The sequence below is a fragment of the Pinus tabuliformis genome, chromosome 6 (genome assembly GCF_031772625.1).
Source record: "Pinus tabuliformis cultivar Carrire ecotype Pingquan chromosome 6, CPIR1, whole genome shotgun sequence".
In the NCBI taxonomy this organism is placed as follows: Eukaryota; Viridiplantae; Streptophyta; class Pinopsida; order Pinales; family Pinaceae; genus Pinus; species Pinus tabuliformis.
Genome location: NC_142292.1, coordinates 1,839,387,702 through 1,839,405,057, shown reverse-complemented (window position 1 = coordinate 1,839,405,057; position 17,356 = coordinate 1,839,387,702). Strand labels below are relative to the sequence as shown.

The window sequence follows — 17,356 nt, the reverse complement described above, 5'->3', positions numbered from 1 at the left end:
CCCCTGAAAAAGCCTTCAAACAGTGCCCTAACTCCCACGTTGATCTGTCCCTCCTTACTTCGTCCAAAACAAAGATATCCTCCTCCAACGCGCTGCTCACCAATGTATGTGTTGCACTTTTGGATGCCTATAACACATCAAATCACACTTTATTTATAGCCAATATAGGGGCTCCAACGAATTAGTGAAGAGACACATCTATTGGCTAAATTTTACTTTAAGCCTACATGACTTGAAAACCAATAATTACTTGTCAACTTCACAAATTTATTTCTCCACTTCTACAACTCGGAATTCGACGATTCTTGAAGTGTTAGATTCGTTTTTCCTCCCTCTATCGTCTCATGCCATCACATGTAGAAATGTGCTTCTGGAATTGCCCCAAACATGATTGGGTGCAAAACCCTGTCCTTGGGTTCCAAGCCCACAAGTGAGCCTTATGGCACTTTTCTCGCCAAACCCTGAACCCTAGGGCTTGGAGTACCTCCCAAGCTACACAAATCAACATTGAGTGCCACCATACCATGGGCTAATGGGTCGCCCATTGGGGGTTCAAGGGTAGTAATGTTAAAAGAATTTTTTAGGTATGTTTTTAGCATGTTTTATGTTTTTTAAGCCAATAGTGTTTTGGCCCATTGTAAATTAATTATGTTTAAGGAATTAGGATTGTAATCTAATCTAGGTTAACATATTGGGGTTTTGGATGCTGTGGGATACCTATATAATGTATTGTAAATGGTGAAGTTAAAAATAGGAGAAAGAGAGGTGTGGTTCCCAAGTTAGCTAGGTTTCTTGTTTAAGGGCTTCTAAGGTAGATCCTTGTGTATTATGTAGATCTACTATTGGTATTCTTATGTTTTTTAAGATTATATTAGTATTGCCTATCTTACAAAGGTCTATTAAACTCTTCAAGTCATATCGAAGTGAGGTTAATAGTTTTAGGGGAATGCCTTTATTACTAGGGTTGATCTCATTTTGTGACAAACAAAGGTATTTTCTGTATGCAATGAATTCAACTCTGAAAGTTGTGAGTGCTCCTCCATGAAATTAATTATTTTGCCCATTGAATCTTTGATACATTTGTCTTGAAACAATCTTGAATGTGTTTTTCTAAATGAGGAATGCATAAGGTTATGTTTATGAAATTATTATAAAAATGCAAAAGCATATAAATTCAAAGAAATTTAAAAGCAGCAGAACAATCTACTTCAGGAAGAATAAACAATTTGGCAAACTGCATTGGTGGCCAAGTTGTAGGGAATGCCTTAAGTAGGTTCCCTAGCTGTCCACTGCAAAAAGGGAATGGAAAAGGGAATTTCGGAGGGATGCACCGATCCCTATCCCAGGAAAAACCCAGGGGATCTGTCCCAGGAAGCAATGTTAGTTATTTCCTTTTGTCTTGCATGTTAAAGATTCACAAATAAGTTCTAAAGATTCACAAATAAGATCTAAAACAATCCATGAGTCATGTGCAAAAGTTCCTTATCATGAAATTTCCCCATGCTAGCTTGATTTTCTGATCATTAATAACACCGTAATGGTATTTATGGAGAAACAAAATACATTGTCCATATAAGTCGACACTTTACAACTTCAAGGATAGAGGGTTGTTCAATCATTCAATATTTACAAATGACCTGCATGATTCGTCTAGTCAAACTCAAAGCCGCACTGATTTTGAATACATTCTGTAAGCATTTATGAGAAGACATATTCCATTATACAAATTTCAATCTATTCATCCCTTTGTATTACATTTCTCCACCTAAACAGTCTGTGCCATACAAATTTATCTGTTCTATTTGTCCACGTCTCCTCCCTTTACAATTTCGTCTTCCCAGTCCTGACTGTCTTCTAACTCCTGTGTTAGTTCATCCATAATTGATTGATTGGCCCTCTTCCGGGAGAGTCTGCGATGTTTCTTAGGCTCTAGTCTTGGTTCTGCTTGTTTAACACCCATTTTACGGACCTTGTATCTGCAAAATTCTTGAACTGTCAGAAGCATATTAATCGAAAACAGCTAAACAAGATACTGAACAAAGAAAGGGAAAAGAAATATCACAGATAAAGAGCTCATGATGCCAGAAACAATTCCCAAGTCAGCGCAGAGAAAAGAATTCACATTTCTTGAGTTTTTTGACATATTTGTAATATAACCAAAAATATATACGATGTCTTTGTATGTTGTATAGTAGATTGAAGTGGAAACTGTTGAGCATCAGATCAGATATGTTTAGGAAGGCAATTTGTCCTTGCAATCAGTTGTGAAGAGAGATTTGCAATATCTCTCTGGATACTAAGTTGCACTCAGGTTGGACATTTTGCTTGAATCTTTAGGATATATTGTCTGGACGGATGTGTTCAATTCTTTAATCATCAAGCCCCTGGGAGCTCAGCAGACTTGATGAAACCTGTTTTGTCACCCAATTTATCACTTTGCTGGGGCATCTTAGAAGTATGAAGCCCATTTCGTCACCTAATTTATCACTTTGCTGAAGCATCTTAGAAAGATGAAAAACTTCAAAAAAATAAAGGAGAATGGATGGTATACCGGTATTTTAAGAAGTCAGTGGCAACAATTAATTGAGTTGCCCATTTTTGGAAACTCCGTTTACCTAGCAACAGATATAAAATGGGAGAAAAATGCTCTGCATAGTTGAATTCAAGCCTCGAGGATTGCAAGAGATACATATATAGAAACATGAACTAAGAAAAAAAACACAGTTGAAGAGGGTTGTCTGGAATATTTATGTTTCCATGGGATTTGGTTACTGTAATTAGATTTTGTAATAAGTGGTTTGTGTGCACCAAGTAAACGTTTATTTCTGAGGAGAATATTAGATGAAAAGGCAAGGCTGGCTCTTCAGTCATCATCATTAGAAAAAACCTCTTGTGATTTCTTATGACAACATACTTTCAATGTAAATCAAATTCACGGTATCAGGACTGCTGGAACTATCGTTTGTACTTCGAATATTGAGTGTGTCAAGACAATGTGGAAAGCAGACAACTGGGCCTCCAACAGTATATATGATCTGTTTAAAGGAGAAACACCAACAAATAAGGATCCTTCTGCGTTATGATTCCAAGTCTTCCAGAATCTATCTTTCTTGACATTTCAAGGATCCCACTCCAATGCCATTTATATACACTTTATGATAATTTCGATGCCTGGGTATGAGACCATTATTGTTTTCCACCATATACGCTAGATACAACTATGACTATGCATTACCCCAAAAATTAAAGGGACAACTGAAATTTGGAAATTATCTCAAAATGCAAGGCGGTTAACCATTTGTCTAAGATATTTTGCACAATAAAATCAATACCTACTATTTATTAGAACTCAGTACCAATCAGGATCACTCCAAATCTCTTATTGGAGATCAAAATATTTTCCAGGTTTATCATTTAGTCATTAAAGAAGTCATAATTCAAAAATACAATCCATGAAAGCAATGTCACAGACAGTCAGCACACCCACACTTAACTGTGTTAGCCACCCATGATAATATCCAGCTTTCATGTGATCCAACAAGGCTTATCAATGTTTAAAAAAAAAAAAAAAAACCCAAACACTTTTACCACCAAGGCCTGGTTGATTTTGAGTATTATAAGTGTCTTGTTACCAGTGATACAAAGTGTCCCCCATACTTGAGAAATGAAAATGCATAATATAGGTGAGAAATTGTAAAACAGGTGGAGCTGGTTCAACATAGAATTAGATGTTCAATTCTAAAATGCATAAACTACACTATGTCAATGCAGTACTTGTGGTAACAATGAGCTTATAATAGCACTGCATCCATACCTGACATCACTTTCTCGTTTGGTACCAATCAACCTTAATTGTATCTCTTCCCGTATTTTGATCTCGTCAAGCAACTGAAGATAATAAGGATACCTTTCCCAATCACCTTTGACTGCACAGCCTGGCTCACCAACATGCAGACAATCTTTGAAGGCACATCCACCAGACTCACTCGCATTTACCATTTGCCTGATCTGGAATATATCACAATTCAAGAGTAAAACATATTACTGCCAATATATTAAGAAATTTGCCTATAACACATTATAAAAAAAACATGTAGAAACAAAGAAAAATACTTCTGGCAGATTTAGAAAACAATAGTTGGAGAATTTGAGTTGAAAATAACTGACAAATATTCTTCCAGTCAGGTAAAGAGAATCATAAGTAGAATGTCTCCGAGAACAAGTCATAATGTGTAAGTATAATAAATTTGAGGGCACACCTCGGGGAACATCCACGCTAGAGAACTCTTTGTGACTTTTATGAGACTGGGTTGGTTGAAACCAGGTGTGTCCGTAAGATAACCACCAGTTGGTAGTGGAAGTAATGATACATTCCGGGTGGTGTGCTTTCCACGACCACTTCTCACAGAAATTTCTCCAACACGTTGTTCTTCAAACCACTTGCTCCCATCCCCTGCCTGAATATATCATTTATTCAATCATGGAGATTCAAAATTGAAAAACTACCAGTAGCAACGTTGTAGCAACATGGTTTAAAAATAAAAAATAAAAACAACGTACTTCTCAATTTCTCATCCACTAAGAATTGTTTGCAATGCTGATATTCACTTTTCAATACTAGATGAATGAATGCATGCCAGTTAGAAGAAAATAGCACAATCCTATGACTTATGAGAAAATATTATGACAAGAGACCCAACAAGAACCATGGATGCTAGAGTATGTTCTTACTAAACAAACTCTCCTTTTATGCAGTCTAGCCTTCAAATACACAGGTTATTAATCTAATTAATCAAGAAAAACCTACAACAGCTCAGTGGAAGTTTACTTAGTTTACTTTAACTCTGAAAATTTGAAGGAAAATCTTTGTTAACCTGTACAAGCCTTATAATTATGGTTTAAGTGTAGAGGCAGTAAACTTCTTGTATGCCCAGAAAATTTATAGATAATACTGTATACCAAATGCTTAAAAGGAGACCCGCATATGGGAGAGAAGTTGCTAGACTTTCAGCACATGTAATGAAGGCTGTTGAGAGTAAGAAGTGGGAGCAGGAGCAGGAGCAGGAGTGGGAACCACAAAGTTCAAAAAGCATGTGGGAGCAAACTATTTCAGGAGTATTTTTATATGATACTATTTTAATATATTTTGATGCATATATATATATATATTTGAAAAAAATGCAGAATGTTGAATCAACTGCTGAAAACATGGATTTAACTACTGGATTGAGGATGATTATTAAGTATCAACCACTTAGTACACATATAACAGCAATCATCTAGTAAATATAACATAACATTCTCATTAAATGGTCAATCATCAACCACAACATCAACCATCAAGTTTCAAAATATAAATTTTGTCATCAACAAATTGTAACATACATAACATCAACCGCGAAGTGAAATAAAGCATCATATTCATTACCAAAGACTATTCAAATTCAGCATCAATTCAAAAGTAGGTTCAAACTTCAAAGATCAAATTGAGGCTGTCATATAATGTTTACAAAATAAGCCATAATAAAAACAAAGTACCAAGTTCTAGATATGTAATGTCCCTTTTTCCAAATGCTAGTGACGGAGAATTTGTCAGTAGCCCAGCCAATTCCCATAGGCTACAGATTAAAAATTGGTTAATGAATAGCAGGGAATTACTTAATTAAAAGTGACAATAGAAAAATAATTTTATAAAGTCACATTATTAAAAGAAGAGAAAGAACCCATGGTATTCGGATGACCCATGGTATTCTGATGGCCATCGCAATAAAAGAAAGATAAGAGATGTAATGTTCCCTAAAAATTGATGGGATAATAGGGACGAAGTATCCTATCGATCCCCATAGGCTATAGTCCTAAATAAAAGGGAAAACCCCAAAACACCCAATGTTTGGGCAAAGTCTGGGGCAGCTGGGGCAAAAAAGCCCAAAGTTGGGGTTTGATGTGAATCTCACTCAACTAATTAAGGAGAAAAATCCCCTCAAGGAAATCTATAAATACAAGAGGGTTGGATTCATTTGGATCATCATTGGATTGGATCATTTATCTTTGTTTCTCTTTGAGCCTAAGGCTCTGAGGATTTTTAAGACCCCTTTCCCTCTTTGGACTAGTTTCAGTGGAGGTGATCCCACCCTACCTAGTCACTCTTCTTTATCTTTTCTATTTGTTACTTTATTCTAGCACAAGGAATTCTCTAACTAAGGATCAGCGAGTCAAATTAAGTACCTGAAGCTGGACGAAATCTCTGAGGTTAATTCATGGTCAGTTTGAAGTTCGTGAGAAAGCAAGATAAACCTGAAGCTAGAGGAAATTTCTGATGGTAAATTTATGAGCACATCATGTTCCTGAGATAGCGAAACATTCTTGGAACAGGCTCGAACTATCCTGAGGTCTAATCCCTTGCAAATCACCCTGTGGAAGAAAAACAATTATTGGAAGCAGGCCAAAGCCCTCCTGAAGCTAAGATGTCACCTTTCTGAGGCTGAACTGTAAGACAGGGTTCGTCTATTAGCATTCTGTGGCCACCGAGGTTGTATAGGAGTAAAAGGAACAGGTCCGATCTCTCACCAAGTCCAGACGGATACCTAGAGTAGGCCAAAGGTCCTGAAACCAACACAGAACAAGACTTTGAACAGACCTGAATTTCGCATAACTCTTCAAATTATACACCACCTTCCGAGATCACTTGCACCCCAAGTCTGAATTACAGTCACCTTGTGGATAGCCACTAAAGCTGGACAAGGATTTATCTTCTCCTGTTAGAATCAGACAATATAGCTCGAGACAGTGGATAGAAGTCGGTAAATAGTCATCTAGCTTTTTTAATCTAGAATTAATTTAGAATTCTTTGTAATTGCCTTGGAACTGGTTGGATTTTACCAGACTGTTGAATTTGGACCATATCACTACTGTTGCATTATTGGTTAATCAATTTGTAGCCTTGTTATGTATGGTTGACGTATTGTTTACTGAAAGGCTACATTTATGCTGGGATGATTAGTTCTTTGAACAGTAAAGGAAAATTTTATTGAAAACCCTAGTTGCCTAAAGAAACCTAGGGCAAAATTTCCCTAGTATATTACAAGAGCTCATCCTTGGAGGTGATTGGATATTAGGACAGTTTGAATTTAGTGGGATCTTTGAGCTATGTGTGACAGATTGAAACCCTAGTGGCAATTAGCTTCGGTGGTGAAACCATCCACCCTAGTTGATCAAGGCTAGCTTCAGTGGTGAAACTATCCACCCTAGCCAGTCGACAAGGAATCATCCAAACTTCTCATATGAGCTCAACAGGAGGAGTTTTATTGCAGGGCTCGATTCCTTGGTGGACCAAATTCCCTTGAGCGGGAGGACGAGGCTTCTAGAGAAGGGCCAAAACATTGTGTGAGGCCAAGACTAATTCTCTTGTGAGGCCGCTTTTGCATAATCAAGACAAGAGGGCTGAATTGCTTGAATGGATCTTCCCACTCTGTGGCAACATGTTATAACCCTATAGCAGCAACAGCAATTTATAATTTATGGCAGCAGCGAATATCTCCCTTATTGTAGCAGTCGAGGGTTTCATTATTGATTTTACTTGTTTAAAGGCCGAATTGTTTATGTGTGGAGTTGAGTTCGTGCAAGGGCTCAAGTCTTTAGTAAGGGCAGAGTTAAATAACTAGACCACATTGGTTAGCAGTTGCGGAATCAATTACTTGAGGGGCAATATTTGAGGCTGTGGTGACAAGATTTCTTAGCAGAAGAGGACCCTAATTGACCCAGGAAGCTCGGGAATTACTTGGGCATTTTTATAAGCTGATTTGGAGGCGAAATTTTTACTACAGAGGTCAAGTGCTAAAGGTGTATTCCTTGGGCAAGAAATTAGCATGGCAACACTTGGGCTGAATTGACTTGGATGCTGAATTTGTGTTGCAAGAGGCCCGTCTTATTTGCAGTTCAAATTGTTTAGAAGGAGGCCAAGGATCTTGTGAAGCCGACTTGGAGGTGAATCTACTACAAACGGGGCCAACAAAATAAGGAGACTGATCCCTCAGCCTGGAAATCATATTCATTATGAAGAACTGGCATTTCCCAGAAGGTCAAGATAATTATCAAGGAAGCTAGACTCAATGTGTAGGCTGAGTTGATCTTGGCAAGATCGAGTTGTTAAGGGGTTTGAGTTAATGTTGGGAATATCCAATCATTTCCTGGAAGGAAAATGTTGAAGGGAACAAGTTATTGAAAAGCCATTGATGTAGTAAACTAGAGTTTTGGTTTCCATTTTGGTGTATTATTTAAGCAAGATTAGCTAGCAGTGTTCTCTTGATTTTCATACAAATCAACTGAAGAAACTAAGTTGCTAGCCAAGTGTTTGTCAAAAGTCATAAAAGGAAAATTTAAAGAAAATTTTGCAAGTAAAACAGCTCCAATATTGAGAGGGACATTACAGTGGTATCAGAGCTAGTTTTCTGGCACAATTAACTCAGATTATTCAGCGAATTCATATTTATTATTATTAAAAGATAGAAGATGATTACAATTTGAGGGAGGCCCCTGGCTTTATACCGTCGTTGGTGCCCCTTAGTTTGCCTAATAACTACTTAACTAACTAATTTTTATATAACATTGCCTTCCTCCTAGAAAATGCGTTGTCCTAAACATACGTAACGACGGATGTTGTTGACGAAATGCTTCAGTCTCCCAAGAAGCTTCTTCTTCTGGTAAGTCCTTCCACTTGATCAAGTATTCCCTGATTACACGAGATCGAAGTTTCTTTCCTCTGGTGGATATGATACCTCTTGGTTCTATGATGACCTTTCCTTCATCATCTAAGGATGGAAGCGTTGTTTGTGCTGATTATGGTCACCCAGTGCCCTTTTTAGGCAAGATACATGGAAGACGTTGTGAACACAGCTTTTATCCAGAAGGCTTAAACTATATGCAACTTGGTTGATCTTTTTGTTGATCTGGTATGGTCCATAGAACTTCGGTGCCAATGTATTTTTTCCTTTTTGTTTCAAGAACAACTGCTTGTATGGCTGGAGCTTGACAAATACCCATTCTCCAACTTCAAATTCTCTTTTGGTTCTGTTTCGATCAGCTTGTTGCTTCATACAGTTTCTTGCATTATTTGAATTTTCTTTTAGGGTTTGGACAATTTTTGGGGTTTCTCCTAGTTGGTTTTTAATAGCTAGTAGATTTGTCTGGACGGTAGCTATATCCTTCCATTTTGGAGGTTCGTACCCATACAAAGCTTGGAATGGAGTCATTTTTGCTAACGTATGATAAGTAGAGTTATACCACCATTCAACGAGATGCAACCACTAAGCTCACTCATTTTGTTTTTTCTGTAGTGTAACAACGTAGGTAAGCTTCCAAACATTTATTGACAACCTCTGTTTGTCCATCTATTTGAGGGTGGTAAGCAGGACTCATATTTAGGTAGGTTCCTATATGGTTGAACAACTCTTTCCAAAAATTACCCTTAATTTATAAATATTTTTGCAGAATATCTCAGCAACTTGTTTAGTTGAGTCTGATTTCTTCATTGCAATAAAGTGAGCATATTTGGTGAGTCTGTCGACTACTACGAAAATCTTATCCTTGCATTCAAATACAAGTAAATCCCTCAATAAAGTCCATTGATATTTCTTCCCATTTCTGATTCAAAAAGTTTAAGGGTGAAGTAATCCAAGTGTCATAATATTTTCACGTTTATTTCTTTGAAATGTGTCACATTCCACTACATACTTCTGAATATCGCAACTCATCCCCTTCCAAAATAATGATTGACGTGCATTTTAGTAAGTTTTAAAGAATCCTACATGTCCGGCTGACAGTGAGTCATGTGACTCCTTGAGTATCTTGGATTTAAATTTGGAGTTTGAATTCAGATAGATTCTTCCTTTGTACCATAAAATGTCGTTCTTCCATTCAAATTTTGAGTTGTCTGGAAGGTTATTGATTATGGTAGTTATTTCTAGATCCTTAGCATACTCACTTCGAATCTCATTAAGCCATTCAGGAACAACAACCGAGACTGCAAGTAGTGTTGGTTCTTCGTCTTTCCTAGACAGGGCATCTGCTACTACATTGTCTTTTCCCCTTTTATGTAGTATCTCCATGTCAAAGGCGACAATTTTTTCAATCCATTTTTGTTCTTCGGAAAGTGTATTTTATTGAAGGAGGTGTTGGAGAGTATTATGGTCTGTTCGAATGGAGAACTTACTTCCAAAAGATATTGTCTCCACTTAGCCAGTGCGTGCATAATAGCGAGCATTTCCTTGTTGTATGTGGACTTAAGACGTTCTCTTTTATTGAGCTTCCTACTTTCAAAATCTATTGGATGCCCTTCTTGCATTAACACTACACCGATACAGCCCCAAGGGTTAGCTCAATTGGTCAAAATCAGTGCCTCACCATCAGGAGGTCACAGGGTCCATTCTCCCAGAAGCCCTTGGGGTCAAGCCTAGCTAGTGGGCCGCGGGGCTAGATTCCCTTCGGGGTCAATTAGCCCAGATTTTTCCGTGGACGTAGCGCCACCCATTGACCAAGGTGTTCATGAACCACAGCAAAAAAAAAAACACTACACCTATACCAAATTTGGAAGCATCACACTCGATGATAAATGGTTTAGAGAAATCTGGAGTTGCCAATACCGGGGCATTAGACATAACTTCCTTCAGTTCTTCAAAACACCTTCCTGCTTCCTCATTCCATTGAAATGAATTCTTCTTTAAAAGGTTTGTTAGAGGTGCAGTTATATGTGCATAGTTTTTAATAAATCTTCGGTAATATCCAGTCAATCCTAAGAACCCTCTTAGCTTGGATATATTAACTGGTTTGGTCCATTCCTTTATAGCTTTGATTTTATTAGGGTCCACTTTTACTCCTTCATGGGATATTATGTGTCCGAGATATTCTACTTCTTCCTTCCCAAAGGTGCATTTGGATTTCTTGGCATAGAACTGATGCTCTTTCAGTAGTGTAAGAACTTTATCCAAATGTTGTAGGTGCTCCTTCCAAGTTTTACTATAAATTAAAATATCATCAAAGAATACTAATACAAACTTCCTAAGATATGGACGGAATAACTCGTTCATAGTGGCTTGGAATGTTGTTGGTGCATTGGTTAACCCAAAGGGCATTACTTTAAATTCATAGTGACCTTCGTGTGTTCGGAATGTCGTTTTTGGTGTGTCTTCCAACCTGATTTTGATTTGCTAATAGCCTAACCTTGAGTCCAATTTTGAGAAGTATTTTGCGCCATGTAGTTCATTCAACATTTTGTCAATAAAGGGAATTGGCAATTTGTTTTTAATCATTATTTTGTTTAATCCTCTATAATCAATGCATACCCTGAATTATCTGTCCTTCTTCCTTACCAATACCACTGAAGCAGCATACGGACTCTTAATTTTTGAGATGATCCCACATTTTAAAAGGTCTTGGATTAATCTCACATTTTCAGTCTTTTGGTGATGTGGGTATCGATAAGGCTTGAGGTTGACAAGGTCTGATCTTGCTTTGACTTCTATTGTACGTTTGATTTCCCTGTTAGGAGGCATTTTCATGGGTAGGTCTTGGAATACCTTTTCATGCTTCTGAATTAGCTCGTGTACTTCTGGTGACTCTTCGTTGATCATGTTTCCAGATAACTTTTCTAACTGGTGACATTGTACTACATAAGTTGGTGCTCCCTTTCGAATCATCTTCATCATCTGAGATGACAACATGATTTGATTCTTTGGTGCTTGGAGTCTGTATAACTTGTACCTCTGCCCTTCCTGGTTAAAGCTTATGAACTGCTCTTGATGGTTGGCAGAGTAAGTGCCTAGGGTTCATAGCCACTGGATACCTAAGACCACATCTACTCCTCCTAATGGTACAGTGAAGAACGGGGATTCTAAATTAAAGTCTTGAATTTGCAATTTGACCTTATGGCATTTCCCTACCTTTTCAATCTTCTTACCGTCAGCTACCATCACCTTCGTGTTTGGTAAGGGAAATGAGAAAATGTTGAGTCTCTTTGCCACGGTTGCATCTAAAAAATTGTGGGTGCTACCGGGTGCAAGCCCCGAAAGTGATGATTGACGCTATGTGATTCATTTCACTAGTTTCAATCCCACTTCTTCACCCTTGTGAGCATCACCTGATGCAATGAGTGCTAAGTGAACTACTCAAAAATCATGAGAAATTAGTCAATTACGACTAACTCTCATGAAAATGGTCATACGTGAATGACTTAACGCAGTTGAATCCCAAAAATGATATCTAACCACTATGTTGTTCTTCTTTATATGTCCTTTTAATTTTAGAGTCATGGGTTGTGATATACCTATCATAGCTAATAGTGACACTTGCGGACTACTCTCGTCATCTAATTCTGGAGAGAATTCTAGGGCATCTTCTATTCCTATGTCTGATTCACCACTGTTTGAATCATTGGTTGCTTCACCGTTATATAGGTTCTTTGATTCTTTTCCTTTAGCACACCTATGTTTAGGGTCCCACTTCTCGCCACAGCATTTGGCATTTGCCTTCTTTTATTCTTTGCATTTCCACGCTATATTTTTCCCCTTCACGAAGATGTGGTGGAACATATCTTGTATTATCCGTATTCGCAGACTGGGGCATTCTTCATCTCGAATATACTTTTTCCGATTTTGACCACAGAATCTATTCAAATTTCTTTTCAACAGCTTTTGCTTTTTGTCTTGCTAATTCTATTGATGTAATGTCATGAAGCTCAAGTTCTACTCATAGATGAGTTTTAAGTCCGGAGATGTATGATAGAATTAGACAAAATTCTGATAACCCAAGTACTCGTGTTGCTAAGGTCTCCCATTCTCGAGTGTACTCATCCACATTTCCTTTTTGTCACAATCTAACGAGTGTTGAAAAGAACTCTTCTTCCTTTACACCTTGGAATCTTTTAAAGAATGCATCCTTAAATTTTCTCCAACTGATGGCGATTGTCATCTTTTCCCAACACATATACCAATTATATGCTTCTTCGCCTTCCATTTTCATGGAAGTGTGTCTAATCTTTTCGTCATCATTGTCAATATCGTAAATCTCGAAATATTCTTCTGCTTTTTTCAACCATGCAACGCTGCATTTTTCGTTACCATCGAATTTGGGTAGCTCGATTTTTGCTCTTCGTTGATACGTTGCTAATGGTGGAGCGAAAAGAGGGTATTGATTGGTGAATGTATCCCAGAGCTGCTTATTTGAAAAAGTCGTGTTACTATTTCCTTGATGGTGCATGGATGATTTTTTTGGAGACTCCGCTTTTTCATGAGAATCTGTTGATTTGTTGAATCTGATGAATTGGGTTGTTGATTACCTCCATCATTTTGTAGTTGTTCAGGTGTAACCTTCATCCTTCCACACAAAGTGTTCAACGACGTCATTGTCTGATTATGACTTATTTCGGATTTGGTATAGTTTTGCCCGACTTGTTGTTCTATTCGACTTGTCGTATCCTGTAGCTTCTTGATATCGTCGAAATGTCCGATAAACTTACTCTCAAGATCGACTAATTTTTGGTTGAAATCATCGAAGTGGCTAGTAATCATATTCTCCAGATCAATCAATTTTTTGCTAAAATCGGTCATTGTCATCGACGCCATTGAACGGGTTTGTGGCGCTGTATATTTGTCCGCCAGCTTTTAATTTGAATTTTTTTCTTTTCTTTTTTTCTTTTTTCATTTTTCTTTAAATAATTAAATTAAATTAAATTAATTAATTTAATTATATAACATATAGTGTTTTTTCTTTTTCTCTTTTTTTAAACTAAATTAAATTATATTATATTATATATAATATAGTTATAATATACTAATATAGTTATATAGTTATAATATATAACCGTATTATAACAATTATAACTTTCATAATTATATCAAAAATCTAATTCGAACACCTACGTGGATTTCGGTTTGGACGAAGACTAGGCGAATGGTTGTCGGGGAAATGAGACGGCGGTTGTGATGGCACGCGGAGGCAGACAACACGCTATGAGGTAAGCGGTGTGGGCACAGCGAATGCGATTGCAGGTTTTTTCGACAGGGTGGTTAGGGTCGGTGGATGAGGCGGAACCCGACAAGAGCCTGTGCAAGAACGTCTGATGCGGTGCGCCTGAGTGTCGACAGGGTTGCAGGGGACAAAGAGTGGTCGTGGATACTTGTATGATGGGGTTGATGCCAAATAACAGCGGATGTATAGATATGCAGACAGATTACAGCAGAACCATGAAGATGATGGGCAAGCGCAGGAGATGCTAGAAAGCGAGCAGAGGGATCGACCCGCTCTGATACCAAATGGCACAATTAACTCAGATTATTCAGCGAATTCATATTTATTATTATTAAGAGATAGAAGATGATCACAATTTGAGAGAGGCCCTGGCTTTATACCGCCCTGGGTGCCTCTTGGTTTTGATCATGCCCTTTGCCTAATAACTACTTAACTAACTAATTTTATATTACATTTTCCTACCAGCCTGTGAGTGCACAACACTTTGATGACTCCAAAGGACAAGGCATACATTACTTACAGGAGACCAAGAAAAGGAAAAGATCTCCCACACTCTAAATCAGGAGGAGCAGAAATGGGTGATGAAAGCAATCAGCAATTTGGGAGCATCATTAACGTTGATTTTTAAATGATTTCCCTAACTGATAATTACTTCCAATTATTCTTAAACCAATTCATCTTATACCACATTCATCATTAAGTAATTATACAAGAAAATCATCAACAATAAACAATAATGAAAGTAGAGACAGCTAAACATAAGAGACACAAAATTTATTGTGGGGAAACCCTAAACAAGGGGAAAAACCCAGAACCCTTAGAGAAATTTGTCAATTCAACAAGAGACACAATTTGAACTTTCCTATCAAAACAAAGACAAACTGACCAGTAACCAAAACCAAATCAAACTTGGTCAAACTGCCCTCAATTAGCCTCTGAAATTCAGTCTGTTGTCCCTTAGAAATTTTGGCCTTCCATAAACTCAGTTTGCTATGTCTCAAAAAAATTCAGTCTATCTAGATTCTTGACTTGCCCTTTTAACCTTGACCTACCCTTGTCTATCTACTCCTTTAATTGAACAAAAGTGATCTGAATTGCCTTTTTGAGGAGGAGGTTGAAGCCTTTATATAGACTTCTAGGCAATGTTGTGAAAAGCGCGAGTGGGATTAAATCGGCGCGGGGAACGAATTGGGAAAAATCGGAAAAATCGGGAAAAAATCGGAAAAAAGCGGGAAAAAAAACATTTGGTACAAAAATATTCATTTTTTTCATTTTTTTTCAATTTTTTTAATATCTAAACCATCTACAACATAAAATAAATACATTGACACATAAATATGATAGAAAAACTAATATATAAGATGTTTAATATCATTTCTAGCGCTAAAATCACACATAACATTGAATCATGTCCTGAATAGTAAGTCCTGACTCCTGAGTCCCAACTCAGCCTCAAAATATCAACAAAATATATGATAATGTATCTCATCATGTCATAATGTCATATACAATAAAATGAGGTCTAATCCTATTGATTTCCTCTACCCCTCTTGCGAGAAAATGCCACAGCTTTCCCTTTCCCTCTAGATGTAGATGCTGGTGCCTGTGCTGGTGGAGATGGCAGTGGAGTCTGATGTGCTCTAGAAGCTGAAGAACTAGAAGTAGAAGCTATAGGAGGTAGACCACGTCCTCTACTGGTGGCAGGGGTAGCCTGAGCAGGTGGTGTCACCTGGAAACATTACAATCTCCCAATCCTGAAATCCTGAAAAACTGATAAGTCTGCTGGATTTTAAATGAAATCTAAAATTCTACTTTCTCCATATGAAATCCAATGAGGCTGGAACCACTCTCAAACATCCTGAGTCATTTCATGGTAATGTTAAAAATTTAAGTAAAAGGATGAAAATGAAGATTAAGGAGAATGTCACTTTTACTTTAAGAATTTAACATTACCATGAATAGCATATCCATACTAGGGCCTAGACTTGATCATTAAGCTGCCCCACTCAAAAATTATTTGTTTCTTTCAAAAAAAATTGTGTGAAAAAACCCAAATGACCAAATGAAAAACCAAAAAAAAAATTATAAAATCGTGCTGTCCCGGCAACCCCGCGTTTTTTTCCAAAAAAGTGCGCTTTTTTTAAAAAATCGCGTTTTTTCGGAAAAAATCGGCAAAAAATAGCCGATTTTTTCGTGTAAAAAGCGCGATTTAATCGCGCTTTTCACAACACTGCTTCTAGGCGGTCAAATGTGTGCCTTTATAACCTACGCTGAGTTGAACACTTGGAGGGCCGACTTGATATTTTTGGAGCCAAAAATTCAAATTTAAAAATTTAAGATTCCTTCTTTTTAAAGTCGTCATGAAGAACATGTATTGTATTTATTATTAAATTATTTTAAAGGGCTAAAACAAATTATGAAGACCAGCCTTAGCTACAAAACTTCAACACTCCCTCTTAGCTAGGGAGGTATTCATAATGACTTCCACAAATGTTCTCTTGTTGAAATTTTATCTATTCCAAGAAAAGGTTGAATGAGCTCAATTGTGTTAATGAATCCATCCCTAATGTTCAACACCAGAACCACGAGGATGTTGAATTTCCACGATCTTGGGTCTATAATAGAATCTTAAAATCTCTAAGACTACCAAACCAACAATCTCAACGATACTACTTTGCACAGCAAAATATAAAAAACAGTAAATCATACATGCACAGAATATAGACAACTTTTTACAGTTTTCAACCCAACTTCGTTATGCTAAACAACATATAGTCAGTCTAGGGCTCCTGTACTAGGGATAACGACCCTCAATCATGCACTAGTACAAGAATACAAACTAGTTTGGTGTCAGTCCATCGACAACCAATCTACCCTCAACAAGATACTCTGACCATCTGGCTGATGAAGTCAACTCTCTTAGCACCCCTCAGTAGTACCCTATACCTGCCCAGTCCTTCGGCTCCCAATTTGTAGCTCCTGCCTTTATCAATGTTCCAAGTCCATATGGCCACTGAATAACGGCTATCCAATCTGCTCTCTAGTTGATCATTTGTCCACCAACGCATCAACTCATTGAGACTCTTGTCGAGTTGTTCACAGCTCCACTTGTGAACAACTCTCAATCTGCCCACTGTTGCTCCTTAGCTACTCAGGGACTTCAACCCACTATGGTCTTCCTGCACTGCTCCAATGAAGACCAACATAAGGCATGTAGGGCTGCCACCTATCACTGCAAGACGTCCATCTCCTACAATGAACACGGACTAGGAGGACTACCCATCTTCTGTTGTAGATGTCCTTCTCCACACTCAAGTCTTGGGCTCCACAAACTTGC

The 17,356-nt window shown here is 37.6% G+C and overlaps 1 protein-coding gene across 1 annotated transcript in view; it reads right to left on the bottom strand.

Annotated features, from left to right (window-relative positions):
- Window positions 1–1,718: 1,718 nt before the first annotated feature.
- Window positions 1,719–17,356, bottom strand: part of LOC149266361 (small ribosomal subunit biogenesis GTPase RsgA 1, mitochondrial-like) — an 88,969-nt gene continuing 73,331 nt past the window's right edge. The window contains exons 3-5 of the mRNA XM_089430442.1: window positions 4,260–4,457; window positions 3,815–4,008; window positions 1,719–1,976 (exon numbers count right to left, since the gene is read on the bottom strand). Of these exons, the coding sequence (XP_089286568.1) occupies window positions 1,799–1,976; window positions 3,815–4,008; window positions 4,260–4,457 (570 nt within the window). The 3' untranslated portion in view covers window positions 1,719–1,798. The remainder of the gene's footprint in view (window positions 1,977–3,814; window positions 4,009–4,259; window positions 4,458–17,356) is intronic.